This window comes from Passer domesticus, chromosome 4, assembly GCF_036417665.1.
Source record: "Passer domesticus isolate bPasDom1 chromosome 4, bPasDom1.hap1, whole genome shotgun sequence".
Classification (NCBI taxonomy): domain Eukaryota; kingdom Metazoa; phylum Chordata; class Aves; order Passeriformes; family Passeridae; genus Passer; species Passer domesticus.
Window position 1 is genome coordinate 84,002,903 of NC_087477.1, and position 25,908 is coordinate 84,028,810.

The 25,908-nt window shown below is 47.6% G+C and overlaps 1 protein-coding gene across 1 annotated transcript in view; it reads left to right on the forward strand.

Annotated features, from left to right (window-relative positions):
• Positions 1 to 25,908, forward strand: part of LOC135299783 (GDNF family receptor alpha-4) — a 73,691-nt gene that overhangs the window by 37,545 nt on the left and 10,238 nt on the right. The window contains exons 2-4 of the mRNA XM_064419195.1: positions 16,765 to 17,043; positions 20,050 to 20,130; positions 23,442 to 23,787. Of these exons, the coding sequence (XP_064275265.1) occupies positions 16,765 to 17,043; positions 20,050 to 20,130; positions 23,442 to 23,787 (706 nt within the window). The remainder of the gene's footprint in view (positions 1 to 16,764; positions 17,044 to 20,049; positions 20,131 to 23,441; positions 23,788 to 25,908) is intronic.

Below are 25,908 nucleotides of genomic sequence, written 5' to 3' on the forward strand. Positions count from 1 at the left end.
CCTACAATCCCTGTGTCCACCCTAACTTGTAGCCTCTCCCTGACCTTGTTTCCTCCATTACACCTGTTAATAATTCAGCAGAGGCCACACACGCCGGGGAGCCTGCACTCCCAGCCCCACTGCAAGGGCCCCGTGCTGCACACCCAGCAGTGTCCTGCTCTGGGGCCACCCAGCTCTCCGTGGTGGGGCTGCTGCAGAGACGGGCTCATCCCCTTCCCTCCGGGCTGCTGTCTCCTCCTCGTGGTTTCTGTCTTTTCCAGTGCTGGCACTGCCCAGAGAACGGCACAGCCCCAAGGCTGCCACAGCTCCAGGAGCCTTTGGACAGCGCTGCCAGGGATGCCCAGGGTGGGATTTTGGGGGGTCTGAGCAGGGACAGGGGCTGGGCTGGGTGATCCTGGTGGGTCCATTCAAATCAAAGTATTCTGTGATCTTTTTAACCAGGGCACTGCAGTCATTACCTCGTTTGGAGGTTCCCAACCTGCACAGAATCACAGAATCGATATTCTGAGTTAAAGGGGTCCTTCCAGCCCTCTCCTGCACCAGATCCTCTCTGCTGTTGAGCAGAAAGGCCAGCACTGAGGGTGCCGTGGGGAAATGCTGTAGCAGCTCAGCTCTTCCTTGGCACTGGGACCCTGAGTTCATCCACAGCTGATGAAACTCTTCCAGGGTGGGAAGCAGCCCGTGCAGCCCTTTGCTCATCCCTGCACCCAGCCCGGAGCACTGGCCCTGACTGCAGCAGCTCTGCAGACAGAGCTGTGACTGTAGGTGAAAGGCAGCAGAGGAACTGCCCTTGGCCAGTGAAGAGGTCCTGGCCAGCCCCAGACAGCCCAGAGGTATTTTCATTGTGAGGTGGAGGAAAGGTCCCCACCGTGGGTTACTGGCACAGCCTGTGTTTTCTTCAGCAGAGCAGCACAAGGCTGAGAGCAGCTCCATGTGGGGGGAAAAGGGTTATTGAAATTACAAACACCATTCAAGGAGAGCTGGGATTAGCTGGATTTTACAGACAGTTAGGACGAAAGCTGAACTTTATTACTTCTGCCTTTTTCAGTTGCCTCTGGTCTATTCAAACTTCATGACACTTAAAATTAGATTGAACTCTAAGCTTCTCTAAATTGGGAAGCTGAAGTCAACAGGGAACAGGGACGAGAGACCAACATCTCTTTTACCTACATTGATTAGATGATAAAAAATATGATTTCCCTTTAAAGGTTCTGTTGATTTAAGTGTCTGAAATTCACTGATGTGCAATAGAGTTTTTAATAGTACACATGTTCCTGGTAAATCTTCATAATCAATTTTCTTTATGCTCTTCTCTTGCATTTTCTATCATAATCATCTTTCCTCAACTCTCCTCAGCAAGTAATTCTGAATTTCAGGCTTGTTTGCAACCTGCTGACCTCTCCCCACCCCCAATATGAAACCTATGAATAATCATTGGAAGTGTGTCATAAATAATTGCGTGTGAACTGCAGCCAGTAATTAAATATTAGGATTCTGCTCCTGTTGCTGGGTGAACGCTTGTTTTACAAGGGTAAAAGAAGCCTTCAAGCAAGTTACTAGACCTTTGTATGGCTCAAGTTATCTTGGATTACAAGATAATTTCTTACAGCAAAATTCATGTTTGGTTATTTAAGCTGAGACCAAAACCAGATTTTCATGGCAGAAATAGTGAGGGCATAAGGAGAAAGTTCAGCACAAAGGTTCAAACCTTGCTTAATAACTTATTATTATTTAATTTCCTTCCATCCCCTGGGAGCTCTGGGATGGAGGGAACAAGCCATTGCTGTGGCTGCAGGTCTGGTGCAGGTGCAGACCCCGTGGCTCGAGGATGCTGCTCCTCCCCTGGAGTTTGGGAAGCGCTGCCCTGTCCATGGCAGGGGGCACTGCTGGCTCTGTGCTCCTGTGGTGAGCAGGAAAAGCCTGTCCCACCCTCAGCCAACTCTCAGTCTGTTTGGCTCCAGGTGCTTTTTAAATCCCTGGCACAGGTCAGGGCCCTTCTCTGAACAACGAGGTTCATTGTGGCCACATTTGACACTGGGACTTCCTTTTCACAGTCCCCTCTCTGTTTCCCTGCACCCCTGCTGCTGTGGGACCAGGGCTGAGCTCCAAGGGCTGTCTCCCTCCAGGTTCATCTGTCAGGCCCCAGCTGAGGTGCTGCCCTGCCCAAAGCTCTGCTCAGCTGCTGCTCCAGAAGCAGGCAGGATTCCCATGGGGCCGTGTCCCATCTGTCCCCGTGCTGTCTCAGGTACCTTGGAGCATCCCAGGTTGCACTGAGTGCCCACAGGTGGGCAGCTGGCTCCCCAGTGCCACAGAAACAGACACCCATCTCAGGGGGGGAAATGAAATGGCTGCCAACACAATTATCAGAGAATCATGGAATGGTTTGACTTGGGAGGGACCTTCAAACTCGTCTTGTTCCACCCCCTGCCGTGGGCAGGGACACCTTCCTCCAGACCAAGCAGCTCCAAGCAGCCCTTGACTTCTTTTCCTCTGTACCACCCTCATATGACAGATAATTTGCTATTTGCTGTATACTCTATATTTTATTTTTTAACACACTGCCTTTGTTGTTCATTTGTTGCCCATTTCTGCCCAATGCCTCAACTCAGCAGCCCTAGGGGAAACCAATTTATTATCCTGGTTTTGGAGCCACCCCAAGACATGATCCATTTATCTTTTCTCTTTCTGACCATGTTTCCACTATTTTCTTTATTCTGTGTCCTCCACATTGGTTTTATGCTTTTTATGACTCAGTTCCCCAGCTGAAATATCTCTTTTGCTCTCCCTTTTATGAGATGTGTTAGGAAAGACTTGCCAAGGCTGTGCAGATCTCGCAGTGCAGCCTCTACCTGCTCGGCACAGCACCCTAAATATTACACGAGGTACAGACACAAGGCTTGCACTGCTTCCACAGGTGCAATTCTCACCCAGGTCTGATGATTAAAACAGTATCTCTGGTCTGACTGTCAGCCAGCTGATGTTCTGGGCAAGGCAGATATGTGCAATGAGAACCCCTCCTATGTGTGAGGCTGTATTAATGCAGACTGGGGCTGTTGTGTGGCTGTGCCCTTGTGCTGGTGTGGGATGGGAGGATGGACTTCAGCTCCTTCTGGGTTATTCATGGCATGTCTCAGACTGTGAATCCTTGCATTTACAACCTCAGTGCCTTTCTACTGTGAAGTCTTGTTTATTGCAATGTAAGTTCTCATGGTTTTGTGCTTTTGCTGTTCCAACGTATCCTGCCTTTCCCCTCCATGCCCTCCCACCCTCTGTTTGTAGTCTGACTCCCCCATGAGCCCCACGGGCTGTGGGAGTTGTTCCAGCCAAGTGAGGCTCCCCAGGCTCTCCTCAAGGCACAGGAGAGATTCTAGAGAGTAACTGCAATTTAGGTTCCTCTTTGTATTCCCTGACTATTTTCCTGTATGTGTAAATACATATGTATGGCTATATGCCTAAATTCCAGTTGTCTTGTGTCACCACTCACTTCTCGCTGCCTTTTCCCTTCCTCCGCTAAAATCTTCCCTGGTCTTTCCAACTTGGCTTCTTCTTCCAGTTTCGCTGTATGCCTTATTCGTCCTTACTTGTGATTTACTCTACAAACTCCAGCCTTCATGTCTAATATTTAGTGTTAGAGGCAAGAAAAGGTCAGTGAGAGATGAAGGGATGATGGATAGATGCAATGACCTGTGCTGGTACAGACATGTACACAATTTTGTCTTTGAACCCCGGGTTGCCTGGAAAAGTGTCACTGGAGGACATTTATTGGAGCCCTGTGGCTTCGTAACGTCAGGAGGAGAATCTCTGTTCTTTGATTTTAATCATCATTAATCTTCATAAATCTTCAGGAGGGTTTAGCTTTTGTTTGAATGAATTTTGCAACTTCCAGAGAAAATAGAGGCGGGGGAGTATAATTGAGTGCTTGTTTAGTGCCAAATTCATCTTAAAGCAGGGAATGCAAAACGCATAGCAAGTGTTGAATTATATATGATTAAAACTGCTTCAGCCTTTGCAAAGAAAAATAAAAAATGGCCTTTTTATTCACCGGTTAATCATGTGCAAAAAAAATTCGATGGAACAAAAATGAACTTAATCACAGAAAAAGGGGTCACGGTTGCTGCTTGACACATGGCTGGGATCCCCATCATAACCATGCAGCACAGAGCACGCTGGCATTTAAGTGCTTCAAAGAGGTACATTAAGAAGAGGGTTCATTGATAAATGACCCTTTAAAAGCGGGTGAGATTTTGTCCTCAGCAGTGAATGCTCAAGGTCTGCACAGTTGTCTTGGCCCATCTTGGCTGCTCTTGTGTTTTGCAGGCAGAGCTGGAAGGTTTTCCAGTGCTTAGTTATATGGAGTGATGTGCAGGACAGATAAGAGTGTTGAAACTGCTGAAGGCAGGATCCAAACACTGTCCATTTCTGCTAACAATTGCTGGTCTGGCAGCAGTTCAAACTCAACACCCGTAGACTTTTCTGATCCAGCAAGTGCCAGAGATCAAACGAGGAACACGTAATTTTCTCCTCGCTTCTCTACAGCAAGAACAGGGGCCTGAAAATGACTGCTGGGCCCTGCTGAACCAAGAGCATCAGAGGTTTTTAGGGCTGTTTGATGCCATGGGCATCACAGCTCCCCCGGAGAGCTCGATGAACTCTGTGTTCCCAGAGCTCTGTCTCTGAAGGCATTGCCCTTCTGTTGTTATTGGCAGCGTGGACAGGGGATGCTCCGTGCTCTGCCTTCCAAGCTGCTCCAGGCACAAAGGAGGGTGTGGGGTGTGCAAATGGGCTCAGCTTGCCCTGGAACAGCAGTTCCCTCAGATCTCTGGCAGGGATGGCAAAGGAGGACATAGGCCTCTAGTATGTGCTTTAAAAACCCAGCCACCTTCCTGCAGCGTGGTGGAGGTGTCAGAGTTTGGTGGGAGCCAGTGGATGGAAACAGAGTGTTAGTAGCTGTGTTGGAGCCTGGTGAGGCAGGGAGAGCTACCCAGGGAGTGCTGCCCAGGGACACCTTCCACTGTCCCAGCTTGCTCCAGCCCCAGTGTCCAGTCTGGCCTTGTTCTGAGAGAGCCACGCTTCACACAGACTTTATTCCCCTTCCATTTGTGCCTGTCTCCAGTGTGGTTTGTTTGGTTTGGAGGTGCCTGTCCTCGTTTCACAAGTCCACACCTGCCACAAGGTCTGCCGTGGAAGTGTCACAGGGACAGAGGAGGGGAAGGGACCACGTGTATGACACTGCTGCTCCAGCAGGGAAGGGAGGATCAAGAGTTGCTTCTGACACGTGCTGTTGTAAATAATTCCACTGCTGGGGATTAAACACACCCTCCATAATCTGTTCCACTTTTTAACTTCCCATGTAACATTTTTCTTAATATTGATCTAAATCTCCCTTGCTGCACATTTACTCAGAATTACATCTCATCTCATGTCCCACAGCAGTGGAGGGATATCTATCACTGTCCACATCTAAAATGTCTTGTTTATGTATTTGAGTGCTCTGATCTTGTTTCTTCACAGCCTTCATCCTAAAATACACAAACCCTTTTCTTTCATCCTCATCTCAGCCTGAAAACCATTTATAATTTTAACAAAATTCCTCTGGGATCTTGTCATCTTCCTTAACATGTGTTGTCCTATCGAAAGATGACCCAAACTCCAGCTAAAGCCTTACTGGGGCTGAGAAGTGCAGAATAATTGCTTCCTGTGATAAACACATACTGCTTATGCTCCAGACCACATGTTTTGTGTTTTTCATCCTGTTTCTTTTCCCTGTTCAGCATGTGCCCACCTGTCTCCCCACGGCCATATTTCCCTTGCTTCTATTTCCTAGCTTTGCTTTTCCTTCTGTCTTTTCACACTCACATCTCCCAGTGCCACTTTTGCTTCTGGTCAGTGTCATCCTCCTGATTTCATACACTGCCTTGAACAGACCAAGATAATTTTGAATTCCAGTCTTGTCTTGCCCATTTCTTGTGACCCCCTCCTCATCTTCTGTCAGCCACAAATTACAGAAATCTGTTCTCTATTCCATCACTGGAGCCATTATGGGAATATTGAACAGTACCAGACTCAGGACAGACTCTCAAACACCTCTGAGCCTGAAAATGTGTCTTTTCTGGTTTTGGAGCTCTGTGTTCATGAGCACCCACTTGGCTGTGACTGCTCAGAGGCCACTCACTCTTGGACCTATTCCAAATGTCTTGGAGAGGTCAAATCACATGTCACACCTATTTTCCTGGACAGTGTTATCCGTGAGATTGATCCATAATTCATCTGGTTCTTTTGCCTGCTTCTTTTAAAAGGGCAATCCTTTTCCACTCCTTTGGGATCTCATTCTTCATAAGAGCTGGAAAGGTAAAGATGTTACTTTTCTACCATCTCTAGTAGCTCATATACACAGGCTCTCTGACAGGGTCCAGCAGCCCCTGGGAGAATGTATTTTTGTGTAAGCAATTCTGTGGCATGAGGGGAAATGGATTTTAAAGCAGAATTTGGAGGGGAAGATCTCTTATTATTCCATGGCGAGTGTGGTGGGATGTGACAGAAGCAGCCTGGATGTCATTCCACAGGTCTTGCCCAAAAGAGTCCATGTCCCCAAATTACTTTGTCTCCTTGGAGCTGTTGCCCCTCTCATCACCCGTCACATGTTCTGACCTGCGCCACAGCAGAAGCTCAAGGTCTTGGTCTTGGTTATGCCAGAGAGGGAGAAACCCGTGGCACGAATGCCAGATCCATTTCTGTTCCCAGTTTGGGGCAGCAGCTGTGCAGCCATGGATCACCAGCCAGCACAACCAGCCCTCTGCCCACCCTCAGCCTCACTCCACCCTCTCTTTTTTGGTCAACAACTCCTCCTTGGGGACTGGCTGCAGCCAGAGACCACAGCAGATGGAGAGACCCTAGTGAATGTGGAAAAGGATGTGAATGACTGGATGGTATCTGGAAAGGAAGGGTAGGCCAGGGGAAAAAGAGAAAATAAAACAGTGTTGAGATGTCTTTAATAGCAGTGGTGAGCAGGGCATAGAAGTCTGTGCTGTCAGATCCTGAACCCTCAGTGCCTCAGCCTCCAGAAATGCTGCTCTGTTCCTGAGGCAGAAGTTAAGGGAAAGGTTTGGGCTATGTGCAAACACTGAAAACTGTTTTTCAAAATAGAAGTCGCTGCAATATGCCTGCCCCTGGGAGCAGTAGGAAAGAAGGACACGTCCCTCAGATGGAGATTAGATCCAAACAACTCAATAGGAATATTCAGAGAACATTTTTTCCCTTGTGTACTAAGGGAGGTATTTTGAAGACAATAGCTGGAGATGTGGGGTTTCTTCATCCTGTGATCTGCCCCTCTTGGGTCTTTGCAAATTGCCCTGACTAAGAAGACTTTGAAAATCTGAATTTCTAATGCCCCTGATGGGACATGTTCCTTATAAAAATTTCCCTCTGGTTTTTAACTTGCTCCTAAGGTTTTTGACAGGAAAATGCAAGAATTATTTGAAGGAAATAAGGACATTGCAGTCCACATAGACTGGGGGGTAGGGGAGAGGGCAGCAAAAGGGTCAAAAAATGGGGCATGGCAAAATAAATCTAATTTGAAATCAGAAATATGGGGTATTTGGGAGAAAGTGTAAGTGAATTGACGTATACACAGACTCTGGCCAAAACCATGTGAATACAGAAATGCTGCTTTGACAGCTAAGAAAGATTTGCAGGGTTTGGCTCCTGGAATTAAATGAGCTCTGTTCTTTCTGGGCTGTTATTCAGGATTTCAAGTGAAACAGGAGTGCCAGCGTGGACAGGGAGTTTTGCCAGCCAAAGAGAGGAAAGCAAGCACCTGAGTTTGGGCAAGCTGTGCTGGAGAATTAGAGAATAGTTTGGGTTTTGAAGAGGTCTTTAAAGGTCGTCTGTACAACCCCCTGCAGTGAGCAGGGACATCTTCCACTAGATCACACTGCGCAGAGCCCTGTCCAACCTGATCTTGAATATTTCACCTCAAGATCAACCACCTGGCCAGTAAATCCCTCTGTGAATGACAGGACAGTGTGACAGAACTCCTGTGCATTTTGGTGGAATTGTTTTCTCAACCACTCTGCAAAAAGCACCTTCATGTACAGAGGGATGCCTTTGCTTCAGGAGTTGTTAAAGAAAAATATTCAGGTAGGGCAAATGGATCTCAAAAAAATTGACCCCAGTTTCACTGTTGCTAAAGAAATAGCCCATTCACCTGTGAGAAGACAGGAGGGTGTTCAGCTTTAATTCTCCAGCTGCATCCATGGAGTTTGAGCAGTGTAAGCCAGGAAAACAAGAGCTGAGAGCAGGCACTGCTGTCCTGGGAGTGTTTGAGCGTCATTCTTGAGTGGTGGAGAACTGCACAGGCCATGGAAGTCTGGTGGAAGAGATTTCTCTCATCTCAAACATCATTGGGAATAAACTTCTGGAAGCCATGGCAAAGGAGAGGGCACTGCAGAAAGCTTTTAACAGTGTCACTGGCAGGAGGCTTGGGAGCTGCATATCAATCCAGATCAGAGCTTTCTGTAACTGAGAGCACAGTGCACAGATGCAAGAATTAGCAGTGTCAGTACTACAGCCCTCAGGGATTCTGCAGAATCTGTGAGATCATCATTGCAGTGGCCACCAGTGCACACAGGGATGGAAGAAATAGATATGTGTGAAATGTGTCAGGAGTTTCTACCTTGGAGACAAAAACAACAATGCTGGGTCAGATGTGGTGGACCTGTGGGGTCATCCATGGCACTGAGACTGCATTATTAGAGACTCTCATATTAAGTTACCCCGTAGGAAACAATAAACCTTTATGTGGCACATATGGGCTTCCAGAAATGGTAATTTTTTACATCAGTGCACAGTTAATTAATAGGACTTTGCAAGATTTTGAGGAGTTGGTGAATGCCAGAACTCTTCAGTCAAATTATTTGAAACAAAGTGGAGCTAAGGGAGTTAAAAAAAAAACAAACCTCAGATATTTAATTCTGTATGTGTATAAAACCATTACAGGCACCGAGAAAGATCTGGATCTCACTCTGCTGGACTTAAGCAGACTGCCTTTAAGGCATTGGGTGTTGTTAGCTGAAATTTTGCTCAGAAAGATGAGTATTAGGCTGCCTGCTTATCCAAACCTGGGCTGGGAAGCTGAGCTGATCTTGATGCACAGATAGAGAAATAAAAATACATGTACAAAATCAAGTGATGTTTGAGGAGCTCAGTTACTTCAGACTCTGTGGCTGATGACTCCTGAACGCTGCTTTAGTGGCAGACAATCATAAACTGCAACATGAGAAGAATTTTTGCTTATAAAAGGAGAAGATGCAAAGGGTTTAATGATGAGGTTGTCTAGGAAAGACACCAGGAAAACATGTCACAGTGTGTGCTCCAGTATCTGATCACAATATTGGCCAATGAAACTTTTAAAGATAAATCTTCCTCCAGGTGTGGCTGGTGGAGGAACCCCAAACACCTCTGTGCTGAGCTCTTTGGGGATCTCAGTGAATCTTGTACCAGTGTATCTTGTGGCTGGTGGAGGAACCCCAAACACCTCTGTGCTGAGTTCTTTGGGGATCTCAGTGAATCTTGTACCAGGTGTATCTTGTGGCTGGTGGAGGAACCCCAAACACTTCTGTGCTGAGCTTTTTGGGGATCTCAGTGGCTGCAGCTAAAGGGTGTTGTGCTATGGCTGCTCTGCCCTGAGCAGTGCAGCCATTTGGAGCCCCAGGGACACACTCTGCCAGGAGCTGCAGCACACAGCACATTCTTTCCTCTAAAGGCTGGAAAAGCAGCCTCATGGCAATTACTGATCAGGAACTTGAACATGTAACCCCAGTGGGGGCAGGCTGTTGTGAGTGTCCAGCATGTTGCTGATAGCACAAATACCACCTTGCTTAAATTATTCCTTAGTTCTCCCAGTTTCCCCATATACAAACCTCATTTGTCTTGGCATGCCTCTGCACATGACCAGGCCCCCTTTCTCCTGTGCTTCTGGCACCTGCAGGATGCTCCTGGCCTTAGACTGATATCCTTCTGCTTGTTCCTTACCTTAGGCTTACATCCAGGGCATGGAGTTTTAGTTTCCTTTGTGTGTGACAAATCCAGCTGATGACCAAGGCCATCAGCCTCTGGGAGCTGGCACAAAGAGAGCCACAACACTGCAATTGTAGTTGTTTGCCCAGAGAGGTGTTGGCTGCCCCATCCGTGGAAGCCCATGCTTTCCCCTCTGCATCCATGGCCAGTTGCACTGCCTGACTGTGCCATGGCTCTCCAGGAAAACACGAGGGATTCCTTTTGGGACAGTGTCCTCTTGGCATCAGCCTAACTGGGGGAGTAAAGATCATTTGAATATCGAGAATCCTCAGCATTCTTATTGAGTCACCTTCCTTGAGAATGTGCTTTCTGCAGCAGTTTGGTCAGACACTGGACTGTGGTCAGGCATTGGAACAGGATGCCCAGGAGAGTGTGGAGTGTCCATCCTGGAGGGATTTCAAAGCCCTGTGGATGTGGCACTTGGGGACATGGGCAGTGCAGGGGGAATGGTTGAACTTGGTGATCTGAAAGGGCTTCTCCAACCTAAATGGTTCTATGATTCTGTGTGCAGGTCAAATATTAGACTTGAAGCCACAGAAATTCAAGGGAACAAACTTCTTCCTCACCATCATCTTTCAGGTGAACAGGGGCATGTTTGAGCCCTGCCCAGCACATGGGGAGATCTCTGGATGGGGAGCATGACAGGTCAGAGGTGGGAAAGGTCACAAGGTGATGTGACTGAGCAGACCCAGGCAGAGTTAGACCAAAAAAGGAGCTGTCTCCTGGTTCTAAGCTTGTTTTGCTCAGCCTCAGCAGAGAATCTTTATGTCTTTGCCATGGGCCAGGACATTTTAAAGTCAAATTTAGGTGGAACTTGAGGTCTTATATATCTTTAAGTACTGTTAAATACTTAAAGATCACCTCTGGCCCTTGAGAACCTCAGTTGCCCTTACTGCTCTCTGCTAGATGTTCTCTCACCTCGGCATACAAGGAGCTGCTATCCAGAGACCACCAGTTGTCCCACAGGATGGGATAACTGTGGGATACAATGCACCAGTGTTGAGACCCTGGTGATCACAAACCCCAGTCACCCTGTCTGGTATGACTGCCTAGCTTTGGGAGTGGGAGAAGAGCCTCTATTCCAGCAGAAATTAGACTGAACCTTCCCAATACACCCGTGTCATGGTGTCCCCAGATTTCAGTCAGGAATTGATGTGACAGATCATTTTCTCCGCCAAAACTTCTAGCTAGTTGTGTGATGTCTGTTTCAGATACACAGTATTACAGAATAACTTGTACCCTCTTTGGGACTTCATGAATCCACAAAAGTTTTAAGCCCTCTTCCTGGGTCTGATGGAATAAACTTATTTAAAATAGATAAACAAATATTTGCAACCAGGTCATGCACTGAGCATGATGGTCTGATTTTCATCCTCCTTTCATAAGAATATTGTTTATAGCTGATTTGGTGGTTAGTCTGGCTGAGTCAGTCCAGCAGGATGGGGCATTCCAGAGGCATCTTTAGAAAACAAAGGCTGAAGCCTTGTCAAAAAGGATGTGTTAGTGTAGGGGAGTAATGATATCTAGGGAGACTTTACCCCAAGTCATCATGAGGGCTTTCATGATGAGTTCTCTTCTCCTTAAGGGTAATGGAGACATGATACAACTTGTCATGGTATCTGGGTGTCATGTATAAATCTATGATAAACAGCCAGGCAGATCAGAGAAATGTTTTCTTTGGGTTTGAGTCCATACAGTGGTTATCTCCTACGTGGATCAGCCATTAGTGCAGAGGGAAATGTTCAGTGTGTTGGAAATATTCAGGGTGTTGCTGTGGTTATTTGTATCTCCTCAGTGCCTGTAAAGTCCTGTGTGGAGGCACAGATCAAATAGAGACAAAATATTGCTCATAACGTGGAGGGAAGGGGTGAAGGGTCAGAGCTGGAGGGACAAAGGGTCAGGCAGCACATTTCTAATGCCTGATCAAGACACGCAGCACGTTGTTGGCCTGAACTTTCCAGTATTGCCTTAACACCCTCAGACCTTGCATTCCTGAGATGTTCTCAGCAAATTCCACCACCCCAGTGCTGGCTGGGAAGGATCGCTGGGGAAGATTTGTTTGCAGTGTGGGATTTCATTATGAGTGTGCTATGTTGGTAAAACCATTGAAGTCCACAGAGGACTGTCAGCAAGGAGTAGTGGTGTCCTTCTGTTAGCATTCAGAAACACATAATCACAGAATGATTATATGCAGGTGCTTTTACTGAAGAGCTCTGGGTGTCGGGGGTACAGACCAAAATCTGACTCCAACATGGGTTTGGGATGAACACGTTTTTATATCCTTATCGTTATATAACTACATATTAATTTTTAAACTCATATTGTTCTATTGTATACATTGATTTCATCCAAGCATGGATTCTTGTAATTTCCATCAAACCCCCCAAACATCATTTCTCATGATTCTTGTTATGATTAAACAATAATTGTATCAAATTACCAAACAATTATCACATTTAACAATCATATCATTTATCATATAACAATCATATCATTTTTCATAGTTATTAAATTATTATACAGGTGCAGTTTCACATGATCCAGTAAAGCCTAACATTTTCCCAGGGCCTACCAGGCCCAAACTTTCTTTCCAACTCAGTTGAATATCCCATGATTTTAAAGACATCCCTATGCTATCACTCCTCAGTTAACACAGGAGACTCTGGGGCAGCCCTCAGAGAGGTGTTGGAGCATGGAACTTGCACTGAGATCAGGGCAAGACAGGTGGAAGGGAGGAAACTTCCCCTTGTGTGGAGAACAGCATCCCAAAGGAGGTTTCTGGGCTCTACAAAATCCAGGTGACAGCTCTAAGCTCTGGACAAGGTGTGTGGGATCTCGTGGGAGGGCTGTTCTCAAGCAGAGAGGGAGCATAGGTATGGCAGAGGTGTTTATTGGGGTTGCTCTGCAGGTATTTCAGCAGCAAATGGGAAATGAAATTTGAGCTGTGTACAAAAGTTTGTTCCTTGTGTGATCCTGAGCATTTGGCTATAAAATCATGGCATGAAAATACAGTTTAAACGAGGTTTAGCAGGGGCCACCTGCATTAGCCACCTGGGTCCATTCATGCATGACTACTGGTTTATGGATAGTTGGGAAATGCTAGGAATATTTCTTCAAGACATCCTTGCTCCCCCTTTCTCCAGGCTGAGCCCCCTTCCCAGCTCCCTCAGCTACTCTTCATAGGACTTACTGTCTAGACCCTTCCCCAGTTTTGTTGCCCTTTTCCGGACATTCTCCAACCCCTCAAATGAGGAGTGTAAAAAGATTCCCACTGAATTCATATATAAACTGGAGGGGAGGGAAGAGGGATGTATCCCAGAGCCCCTGGTGGCACTGGTGTGGTCCCTGCTAAAACTTCTAAAGGCCAAGCTGAGCAAGGAAGAGAGAGTGACAGGACTCCACGTTGGTGCTCTCCAGGTATTTGATTCACTATTTCCAGCCCACACGGAATCATCTTCACACTTCTGTATCCCAGACACCGCTGCACTTCCTTGAGAAAGGAAATTATGTCCTTGGAGGAGAGTCAGACCTGCTTGGTCAGCACAAGGCACTGTGAGACACCTATCTGAGAGGAGCTGAGGGTCTGTTAAAATGGGAAGAGACAGGTTTTTCTCTTACTCCCACACTTGAGGAGTAACTCTGGGTGAATGGCACTGAGATAAGAGTGAGCAGAAACAGATGTGGAGCACAGCTACAAACAGGATGTGAAAATAAACTCATTACTCCATCTGCCCACCGTAAACAGCATGAAATTAGCAGGGAGTGAGGAATAAAACTCCAGACAAATGGCTTTTTAAAGGGAGCAGAGGGAGCTGGAAGGGCTGCTATTAGAAAAGCAGAGACACAGAAAGTCCAAGCCACACACAGCTCTGTGCATATCCCAATTCCCTGGTTAGTAAAGGAGGAAGAAAATCCCACAGCAGAGAGTCTGCCAGGAGCTATTTTTGAAGGCAAAGCCAGAAAGGCCACTCCATCTTTGGGAGAGAAGACCTAATATTGCTCTTGTCCCTGCCTGTTAGGAAGCACCATCAATTTTATAAGTCATGGAGATTTATTTTTTTCCCTAAGAGGTGCTGTCTTAATGTTGCATAAAATTACTCTCTCAGGGGCAGTGTGAGGAGAAAAACGTGGCGTTATGTTGTCTCAGTTGCAAAGACACCGCTAACAATAAAAGCTCCTGAATGATTTGGTTTCTAAGTGACACAATTACAGAACGGGTCATTCATGACACTCCAAGTGGCTTCAAACACCTCTGTCATAAAGTCTGAAAGGAGATGCTTTATGCTGTGGGTTTGGGCTGTAAATATTCACCCCTGGCCTTTGTTCTATGAAGCAAGGCTTGTTTGAAGGTATATTTACTTAAAATTTTGCAGGAAAATTTCTCAAATGGTCAATCTGCTTGATTTATTTAAAGTGAGATCCCAAAGTGTTTTACAGCTTTTACAGGCTGGTTGTGTTTATAACCATCTTGGGGAGTATCTTCTGCAATTCATGTAGCGGAGAAAGGGAAGGAAGGTCATAATTTCTGTTTTAACCTACTTTTCTAGCAGCTGACAGGACACTGACAAAGTCATCTCTTCTGGAATACAACCTGCTGGGCTTTATCCTCATTCAGAGGAGATCCTTTGGAGAAAGCCAGAGTAAAATAAGTAAATTATTTTTTCCTTTATTCCTATGGATTCTGCTCAGATATGTTCTCTAGCTCATTTTATGGATCTCAGTGAATTTGCAAATTGCCCAAATGATATTTCAAGGAAACTGGTTGCCTGTGTTCGAAGTTCTTCAGTATATGACAGCCCAAGGCAGAGTTCCCCACATGTTGGAAATAATTTCTCTCTCCATGTTTGGCAGATCCAAACAAGCCTTGAGTGCTAAATAAACTAGGTCTATGAATAAATCAGGGGCAGGAGAACGCAAATTTGAGATAGTGTGAGATTTGAAATACCTGAAGGCTTGACATTGGCCATGAGGCACTTTGAAATAGTCTGCAGTTAGATGAAAGGTTTTTCATTTGAGATTCCACTGGGATACTTCAGGAGGAAACCTCCTAGTGGGTTCATCCAAAGTTTGTAATAAACATAATTGAAGTATCTGAACTCCAGCTGCTACTTTCTACTCTAATCAAGAGCAACAGAGGCAGCTCCTTCTTAGCAAACACACTGTGACTGCTGAGGGAACAGAAATGAGTCTCCTGGGCTCGTGTGCTCAACTGGGAGGTGCAGAAATTAAGGAGAGGTAGCAGTTGGAAGGCTGAAAAGGGGACTTTATGAAGAGACCTGTAGAGTCTTGGAGAAAGCAGAGATTTCATGAAGCTCTCAGAGATGGAGATCAGGGACTCACATTTTTCTCAGGAAGCAGGATTTTCTAATATTGTCCAAGCTGGGTCTCACCAGAAGGAGACACCGGAGAGAGTCAAAAAAGCAGATGGTCTTTTCTGTCCTTTCCCTTCTACTTCCTACCCAAAGGGAAGACAAGTTATGTTAGAGACAGAGTTTTCCTTTGGGAAGTATTGGAGAAGTCCTTCAAGGTCACAACAGCAGTTTCTCTTTGGATAGTACAGTAGGATCCAAAATTACTGTACAGGCACTGGAACTGATTCTCCCCTTCCGTAAACCAGGTCTGCCTCTTCCTCACTCTCCCAAGCCATGGAGCAGTCCTGCTTGACCAACTATGTCAAATGCTCCAGACCATCACACCAGTCCCCTCTCTGCCACCTGGGTGCCACACAACCCCATCCCGCTGAGCACATCTGAGCAGGGCTGAGCTGCTGGCCCTGTCCTTTGCCAGGAGCAGCAATGCAGCCCTGAGCCTTGGGCTGAGCACATCCCAGGAGCCAGCCTGGACATGTCCAGCCTGCTTTAGCAAGGAAGAGCAATAAATAACAGGGGATTGGTCTGCTCTTGGCACGGAGGCACAGCACCACTGAGCCCTGATGAGCTAATTTCTTGGTGCATGTGTAGCAATACCATCTTTCTCCCATGCTTTGGGCTCTCCTCTCCAAATGGAGAACACAGCATTTTGTATTGGTAAAGGAACTCTGAAGACAATTTACAAAAGCTTGGAAAAAGCCAAGACAGAAACAGTGGGAGTCCTGGGGAGATGGTGACAGTGAACAAGGGCCAGCTCCTGGGATATATGTGGGCTGACTACATGTCAAAACACCCACACAGAGCCATTTATAGCTCCAGGAAGGTGTAGGCAGTTAAACCATATTCAAGGAGCAGAGGCCAGGGTCTCTGTAACATTGGGCTACTGTTAACTTTGGAGGACAGAAATGAGATAGAGAGCTGGGAAAGAGAGGATTTGAAAATGTTTTTGTTCTCCAAGAAGGAAAAATCAACCACCAGGAAATGGTCAAGTTTCTGTCACTTACAATCCTGCTAGCAGGCTGATCCTGTCATAGAACCATGGAATGATTTGGGTTGGGAAGGACCTCAAAGCTCATCTGGTTCCACCCCTCTGCCACAGGCAGGGACATCTTCCACTACCCCAGTTGCTCAGAGCTCCATCCAGCCTGGCCCTGAACACTTCCAGGAACGGGGCATCCACAATTTCTCTGGGCCACCTGGAAGAAGGAGACTGCGGGAGACACACGCCATTTCCCGGGGGCACACGCCATTTCCCAGGGCACACACGCCATTTCCCGTGGGGCTGCTCCGTGGCGCTGACCGCTCTCCCCTTCCCTTGCAGAAGGCATGGCAGCAGCGGTTGGCGCGAGCAGGGACTGCCTGCAGGCGGGCGAGGCCTGCACCACCGACCCCGTGTGCAGCGCCAAGTTCCGCACGCTGCGCCAGTGCATCGCGGGCAACGGCGCCAACAAGCTGGGCCCCGACGCCAAGAGCCAGTGCCGCAGCACCGTGAGCGCCCTGCTCTCCAGCCAGCTCTACGGCTGCAAGTGCAAGCGCGGCATGAAAAAGGAGAAGCACTGCCTGAGTGTCTACTGGAGCATCCACCACACGCTGATGGAAGGTCAGTAGAGCGGGGCTCCTTTCTGGTGATCATCCTAAAAGGGAGTTGCTCGCGGCCGTTCTACAGAGCTCCCCAGCTCTGAGGTTGCTGCAGAATACCCCTCTGTGATCTATCTCAAGACATGCTGATCAGACCCAAGGGAGCAGCATGGAGCTGTGTTAGGGCAGGTTTAGGTGGATATCAGGAAAGGTTCTTCCCCCAGAGGGTGGTTAGACACTGCCCAGGCTCCCCAGGGAATGGGCACAGTCCAAAGGCTGCCAGAGCTCCAGGAGCGTTTGAATAATGCTCTCAAGCACAGGGTGGGATTGTTGAGGTGTCCAGTAGGGCCAGAAATTGGCCTTGAGGGTCCCTGTGGGCCCCTTCCAACTCAAGAGATTTGATGATCCTATTGATCCCCATGGTATTGACGTTTTGTAAAAGCACTACTGAAATCCTGAGATGCCGCCTTCCTTTTTTTTTTTTTTTTTTTTTAACCCAGCCTTTCTTTTATGGCATTCCCAATATACATTGAGACCTTTTGCTGGAGAAATGCACAACGTATTTTGTATCTAAGTATGTTAACCAAGACCATAAACACTGTAAATTTTATAGAAACGCAACATAAAGCATAGGCATTGAGGAAAAACAGCATGAACTTCAAAAAAATCACTCTCTTAGAATGTCTCAAGTGCATCAGTGTCTTTGTGTTAGTGAAGATTTGGGGCTGGTGACATCAAGTTGGAACTTAAAGTGTTCCCAGAGCCAGTATTCAATAAGTTTGGATTTTGACGTTTTTTAAGAGTCACCATAAAATTGCACCTCAGTGACCATAACTCTTCTTTGTCAGGCTGGTGAGTATTTTATGCACCATGAAAATTAAAATGGGGAATAAAACAGACCCTTCCAGCCATGGGCTGTGAAGTGGATTAATAAAACACTCCTGGCTGATACCTGAAAGGAAAAGTGCAGGGGTGAAACCACAGACCAAAAGGCCAAGCAAAACAAAGCAAATGGACAAAGCAGTGCACAGGCTTTCCAGGATGGGAGCTGGTTGATCAAATTCCTGGGAAGCTTCCAGGTACCACAGCTGGCAGGGTGCAGAGCATGGTGCTATGAACTGACTGGGCAAATACAAGACCTGAGCACCCTCCAGTACCTGGCCTTTCTCATAATTAATGCCAGATTTGTTTCCATTGAAGGGAAGTCTGGGGAAGAGGTGGCAATCCATTTTCTCCATTCTTCTTAGTGGGTGGTGTCACAGCCCCTTCCCAGCTGACCTTGATGGCTCAAACTTGAAAACAGGTCACCTGTGACATGGCTGTGTAGGGCAGTGCTGTTATGAGGGTTTCCAGCTCTGGGACACAGAGCTTTATGTTGGAAGGGACCTGAAACACCCTGGAAATTCCAAGCCCCTGCCATGGGCACAGAGAACACCTTCCTCTAGAAGGAAGAGAAGAGAGAGGCTGGCAAGGAGTGCTGAGAGCAGGCAGGGGCCAGCTCTGGGTCTCCAGATGCAGAATAGGAGTTTGGTGCTGGATGTTCTCCCTGCCCAGTATGCTGGGACTTCCACCTTGGGAATGCCTGGGAGAGGGCTGTTCTTGGAGGCTGACAACAGCTCTACTCCACTTCTCCGCTGTCATGTCCTGAGCCCCACACTTTTTCAAACTGACTTCATTTGCAATGCAGATTTGCACACCAAACTTTTGATTTCCTTGCCTTAATTTCCCCAGGGAAATATATTTCGTAGCAGTCCCATGTTTCAGAGTCCTTACACATGTTTAATTGACTGCGAAAGGAAGCCAATCCACACAGTCCATGTAGAGTTTTGTTTCTCAATCACACATACCCAGGAGGCTGCAAAAAGCTTCTTAGAATCCCTCTTGCAAAAACAATTGTGGAAGTGCTGCTCAGGGAATTTACAAAGCACACTATTTACTCAGCTTCTCTTGAGCACACCCGTGTTTAGCCACCTTCCCACTTAGAGACACAATAACATGATGACAACCCGATAACAACTCTCTGATAAGGTGCTTTATCATCAGGACATAAAACTGCTATGCTGGAAAATACAAATGGGCCCCTCTCTAGTCAGTAACGATGCAAGATATTTCAATGAAGGTGTAAAGCTGCCTTGTAATGCGCCGGTGGTAATTGCACAGGGCTGTGGACACGGGGAGCCATTTCTTTATGCCTCTGCTGCCTCTTGCTGCAGCTGGAGGTCAGCACACGCCCAGAGCGTGAGGCTGGATAGTTCTTCTATCCCAGCCAGTACATCTGCTGCTGCTGTACACATCCATCTAAATGTCTAATCAAAAAACAAACAGATACTGAGTTGTTTGCTTCAGTAATATTCCATGGTATCCATCAGGCTGATGGGGCAATACAGACCATTGCACAGATGAAAGGGAAGCACCAGTTGAATAAAATCAGGCTCCCAGAGACTTAAAAATTACAAGAGGAAGTTTCTTTAGGAGCTGTGGGTCATTAACTTTGTGCCAAGTGAGAAAAGGCTGTCGGCAAGGAGAAAGGGAGAGGTGATAGTAAATAGGGAGTGTGTCATCACCCACATAATCCTGTGCACAGCTCTGTCTGTGTCCTAAAAACAGGTGAGGACCTTTGACTCAGGGAGGGACATAGAAGAAACTGCAATAATGGTGACAGGAACCCTGTGTATGAGTTCTGCCCTTGAGTAGGAGCCTGTGCTACAGTCTGATGTCCTCTCTGGCAATCCCTGCAATGTGCCCCATAGCTTGAGCTACAGAGCTGCCACTCAACAGTTCCTGACAGGCTGCCCCACTCCAAAACGGAGATACATTTTTAAAGCCTGTCACATTCTATTCCCTTCTCCAAGGATGTGTCCACACACCTGTTCCCATGGCTCTGAGTGTCCATTTGCTCGTGGCCTTTAGAGCATAGTCCGCTTGGACCCACCAAACAATCTTTCACTGCAGATGTTGAACCTTGTGCATCTCAGCCATCTCTCAGGAGCCTCATCTGCCTTCTCACCAGCTTCTCTCTTTCCCCCAGGCATGAATGTCCTGGAGAGCTCCCCTTACGAGCCGTTCATCAGGGGCTTTGATTACGTCCGGCTGGCATCCATCACTGCAGGTAGGTGGGTGGGAAATGCTCTGACACCTCCTGTGCAGGCAGGGAGGGCTCTGGCTGGGGGTCAGGGGCTGCAGACAGGGAAGTCCTTTGTGCTCCTTGTGAGCATTGCATGGGTCAGGTCTAGCAGTTGTTTTTTCCAAGGAGTTCCCTCTGATTCCTTTGCTAAACTGTTACATGTTCTGGGAAAAACTGCTTGTGATTTTTGTCTTTTTGGATGTTTCATGTCTGTACTATGAAGGACTGGGACTTAGATGTGCTACAAAGACCCCTTCCAATGACCCATCCCAGGCACACTCATTCTCCATAGCAGGTGGATGATCTGTTCCATGCAGACAGCTCATCAAACAGGAGCTGCTTGGGCGTTGTTAGGTTTGGGAAGGTGCTTCCACATCAGTCACGGGATTGAACTCTGCAGGAAAAGAGGTCAATAACTCAACCTATGTGTTGATCCCAGCCACAGCCTTTAACCACCTGCCCTGAAGGTAACCTGAGGACCCAGAGCCATGTTCTGCTGTACATCTAACCCTGTTAATGGCTGAGCAGAGCAGCCTGACACCTTTTAACTGCTCGAGGGCTCAGCACTTCAAAGGTCAGTGTGGCCGCCAATAACCCGTCCATCACCAATGGCACAGCTGCCACCACAACCAGCCTGTGCTCCACAGCTTTCCAAGAGGAAGCTTGGAAAGGAGCAGGTATTTTACCAAACTACCTGTCTGGGAGCAGGTAATGTGCTGCTCCTGTGTCTCTGGCAGATGTGCCCAAACAGCTTTCCCAAATGTGTGCCTTGCTCTGGGGTGACATGCACAGCTGGAGTGAACCCAAGCGAGGAAGGAGCAGCGTGTCCCTGCAGCAGAGAATGTCTGCAGTCCCCACCATGGCCAGGTGCTTGTTGGGTGACAATGTTCTGCAGCAAATTAACCCATCAGCCCTGGACAAGGGGAGCAGAGGGGATGGGAGGTGCTCCCTGACCTCGCTCTTACTGACTCCACCTGGCAGATTGGTACATGGACAGGGAATTTTTTTGCTGGGACATGGTTTTCTTTACTGGAGCTTTTCCCCTTCTGCTGAGTCCCAGAAGGCTTCAGAGCACGGGGAAATCAAGGGATGGGGATTTTTACACGTGGTTAACACATTCTCAGGTTTTTAAAGCAAATTGAAATAGGTTGTGCAGCAAAATGAAATGGACCCAGAGCAGCAGGCATTCTTCAGAGGACTTGGCATGCACTTAGGGACACTAAATTTCTTAGCCCTTTTGTCCTTATTCATACTAATCAATATCTTCTATTACATAACTTATGACCTGCTGCCCTCTGCCTGTCCAGTGTCCAGGGTCAAGTGGTCAACACTGCCAAAGGACCCTCTTTCAAATCTACCAAATGAAATCCCAAGAACTTGTTGAAACATAAGACACCCCTGTGACCATAGGCCAAATGAACAACAGGTATATTAAACTAAATTTTTCATAAACAATATATGGCCACTACTAAAACTGTAGAAATGGAACCATATCTCTCCACTCTAATTGTAGCAGTGATTTAAAAAGCACATCCGCTGGTGTTGCGTGGGAAGAGGAGAAAATCCAGCATGTTCCCTTTGATTTATTGGCTGAATGGGTAATGAAACCCTTCCAAGTAACTGTTTCCTACACGTTAGCTGGCAGCTTCCCAGCATAAACCGATGCTCTGAAAATATTCATCTCTGAACAGTTTTAAAGGTAAGTGTTTAGTGAAGGGATCACAACAAGCAAAAGTTTCACCCACCATAAAATAACTGAGAAATTTGGAATTTGACTTCCAGCTCACTGTAAGCAACAGGGGGCAACAGGAAGGAAAAAATAAATGCTGGGAGAAGGAGCATCTGATAAAGTCAGGGAAATAAAGGAGGGCAGCCAGCTCTGAAAGGCTCAGGGAGACTGTCAATGTTTTAACACTTGTCAGCAGCAACTGGCTGGTTTTAACTCCCAGTCAAAGATAGGGCTTGACTCTGCATTGAAAATTTATCATTCTGGGGATTTTTCCTCAGTGGAAAAATCTTTCTCTGCTGGGGAAAAAGTCCTTCTGGTATGCTTCTGGTCTTGATTTTAATTCAGAGAAGTGAAAACCAGCTTCAAATTCATCTTCTCTCTCAAGCTTGAAGGACCTTTTCTTTATCTGTTCCATCAGACACATTCTGATGTTCCCACTGACTCCTGCCAGGGACACTGTAGCATTTTCCCCTCTATAAAACAGACCCCCATCCACCTTTGAAGCAGCCCTACATCCAGTGTTAGACAAATGCCTTTTCCTCTTCTTTTCCCTGTTTTCACAGAGAAAGCTGTTGGCATATAAACTCACGAGATCCCTTACTTTCCCACTGAAGACACTGTTTTTCTCACCCATCACTACAGTTTTTGCTTTATGTTCCTGACCTTTCCCCTTGCTGCAGGTTTCCTCCACCTTCCCTGCATCCCACAGCACATCTCTGCTCTCCCACCCAGTCTGGGACATTCTTTCTCCTCTTGTTTAGGACAGTGGACATGCAGAGTGATTTTGCTGATGTAAGTGAGGGGTGACCCTGCAAAGGGTGTGGGGAGACACCCACATGCCCTCGTGTGCAGATAGCATCGGGTCCCAGGGGCTCTGATCCCAGCCTGTGAAGGCACTGTCACTGCTGGGGACAGGGGGATACTGGCTCAGACTGGTCTATGGGGCACTCTGTGACCCAGACAAGTCTCGCTTAGCTGGGCAGATCCTGGGGTGAGCAAAAAGAGCTGCTGCCAAAGCCAGACATGACCTTTCAGAGGCCAGAAGAAATTCCCTGTCCAGGGCAGTGAGGCTGAGGTGCCAGGAATTAGTGCAGACCACCTTGTAGCAGAGACTCAGTCTTTGATCTTGAGCAGCTTGCAGAAACAAGAAGGTCCATTAGTGGAGGTCCCAACACTCAACAGATCCACTCATGGCCATAAGTAGATGGACTTTCTAATGCCTGCTGTCTTCCAGGCCTCAGGCTGGTTAATCTGCATTAGTAAAGTGTTACCAGATGATCAGATTAAAGCAAAATTTGTTTTATTAAAGCTACGAGCTTGGTGAAATGAGCTCCGGGAGGTGAAGTCTGGTATGTGACTGTGGCACTTCTTGGGAAAAGATGAGTGTGGAATGGGGATTTGGTCTTACCAGGACGTACAGAGCAAACCTGCACTTTACCCTGGCTGGAGCGGGTGTGGTGTCACAGGGTGGCCATGGGTGGGAGCGGGGGCATGAAGGCCTCAGGGGTGGTGCTGCTGGTGGGGAGATCAGCACAGCACCACCTCACCATGTCCCACCACCCCACAGGGTCTGAGAACGAGGTGACACAGGTGAACCGGTGTCTGGACGCCGCCAAGGCCTGCAACGTGGACGAGATGTGCCAGCGGCTGCGCACGGAGTACGTCTCCTTCTGCATCCGCCGCCTGGCCCGGGCCGACACCTGCAACCGCTCCAAGTGCCACAAGGCTCTGCGCAAGTTCTTTGACCGCGTGCCCCCGGAGTACACCCACGAGCTGCTCTTCTGCCCCTGCGAGGACACGGCCTGCGCCGAGCGCCGGCGCCAGACCATCGTCCCCGCCTGCTCCTACGAGTCCAAGGACAAGCCCAACTGCCTGGCGCCTCTGGATTCCTGCCGGGACAACTACGTCTGCAGGTGATGCTCACAGCAGGGCTGGTCCCCACGGAGAGCCCTCCCTTGGGCCAGGGCCTGGTTACAGCCCTGAGCCACTGGCCTCAGCTGCAGGGTGCTCCTGGGGCACATCCCCACAGCCATGACAGGCCGTGCCGCCACGGGCCCTTCCATCAGCCCTGTCCTTTATCCTACAGAACGTGTTCACAGGCAGAAGGGGATGTGAGATGGTCACACTGAAGCTGTTTAGACATTTTCTGTGGATTTTTGGCTTCGGTTCTAGAGAAAGACCTATTATGGAAACAATTCCAGGAAGGTGCAGGCTAAACAGAAATATGGGGGAGAGTCCTTACAGCCACTTTCACCAATCCATCTCCCTCTGCTTCTCTTCCCCAGCCCAGAGCATCCTCAAGGAGCACCCAAGGTATCCTGACAGCCACAAGCACTTGTGAAAGCCTTAAAACCGTGTTTGTTTTCTTGCTTGTTTAATTAGAAAAATTAATCTATATACGTAAAAAATACACCCTTCTACTGCGAGGCTGTGTTGGAGAGACCTTATAGCACCTTCTAATACCTAAAAGAGCCTACAGGAGAGCGACTTTGGACAAGAGCAAGAAGTGACAGGACAAGGGGGAATGGCTGGAAACTGAAGGACGGTAGATTTAGATGGGCTGTTGAGAAGGAATTCCTGGCTGGGAAGGTGGGCAGGGTGCCCCTGGATCCCTGGCAGTGCTCAAGACCAGGCTGGACAGGACTTGGTGCACCCTGGAATAGTGGAAGGGGGGTGGAACAAGATGATTTTTAAGTCTTTTCCATCCCAAACCATTCAGTGATTCAATGATTCAGTGATTCAATGATACTGTGATTCAGTGATTCTGTGATTCAGTGATTCTGTGATTCTATGTTTTGGTGATTGCTCCAGGAGTCTGAGAGTCCTGGTGTTATTCCAGATCCACTGCACAGTCTGTGCCAGCCTGGTTTGCTCCTCTGCTTCCATCCAGCCCCAATCACACACACACAAACCCATCCCGTGTGCACACTGACAGCAGAAGCCCTTCAGTGCTTTTCCTTCATCTGCACTATTTTCACCTCCCTGTTTCTCAAAAAGTCTTTGATGTTCCGGAAGGTTAATGCACAGAGAGCCCTCGGGAGCAGAGCCCAGCTGGCAGTGAGAGATGTAAGGCAATAACAGCACCACGGGGGCCCAGCCCAGTGCCCTGCGTGCAGCTGGGCCGCGAGCAGACACCTGGGGAAGAGCACAAGAACAAGTGTAGGACACACCTCCCTGTATTGTCTCCATCTCTAATTGCTGTGGGGTTTGGGACTTCCTGAGCTGAACTTCCAGCAGCCATCCCCTACCAGCACAGCATCTTTTAATTACAATAAAAATATTATGTATTTTCACAGAGGAAGGTGAGAGCAGCAGCATCCTCTTGGAAGCATGAAAGTACAAACACCCTCAGCACTGTGCACCCCAGAAACATGGAGGCAGGAGAATGGCTGAACTGTGCACAAGTAGACTCTGAAAGATGCAAAGCCCCTGGGCTGACCAGGCCCTTCTCAGATGTTGTCCCCTGGCTACCAGGGAATCCAAAATGGACGGGTACCAGCCTCTTCCTAACATGACAAGAGGGCCCAGAGGGAGGAAGAGGTTCAAAGGGGAGAGTGCTACTCCCCTGGAGAGTGGAAACTATTTCCTGCAAGCAACACAGCTGTTAATTATCTGGTCCCTTGGTCTCAGAATATATAATATAAAATATCCTCTAGAGACACAGAGGGAGCAAGAGGTTGACATGTGACCTGGTCAAAGCCAGCAGTACAGAATCCACAGGGAGAGCCAGGAATAAATCATAAAGAAATAGAGTGAAACACTCCAAGTCTCACCCTGTCTGCACAGCTCTAGCCCTTTGAACCTCCCAGCTCAGAGGGGTGGGAGGATTATATAAAAGTTGCAGTCACTATCTCCCTTCTCAAAATCTCCAAACAATGCAGCAAGTTTTGGGAAAGAAGATTTTGCCTGTCCATGTTACAGGAGAAAAGGGTTGATAAGAGGCAAATAAGGGAACAAAGATGAGAAAAAAGAAGGGTGTAGGGGAGAAGTGGGCTGGAAAGTGCAGACTGGAATGCTGACTCTGACCAGGAGCA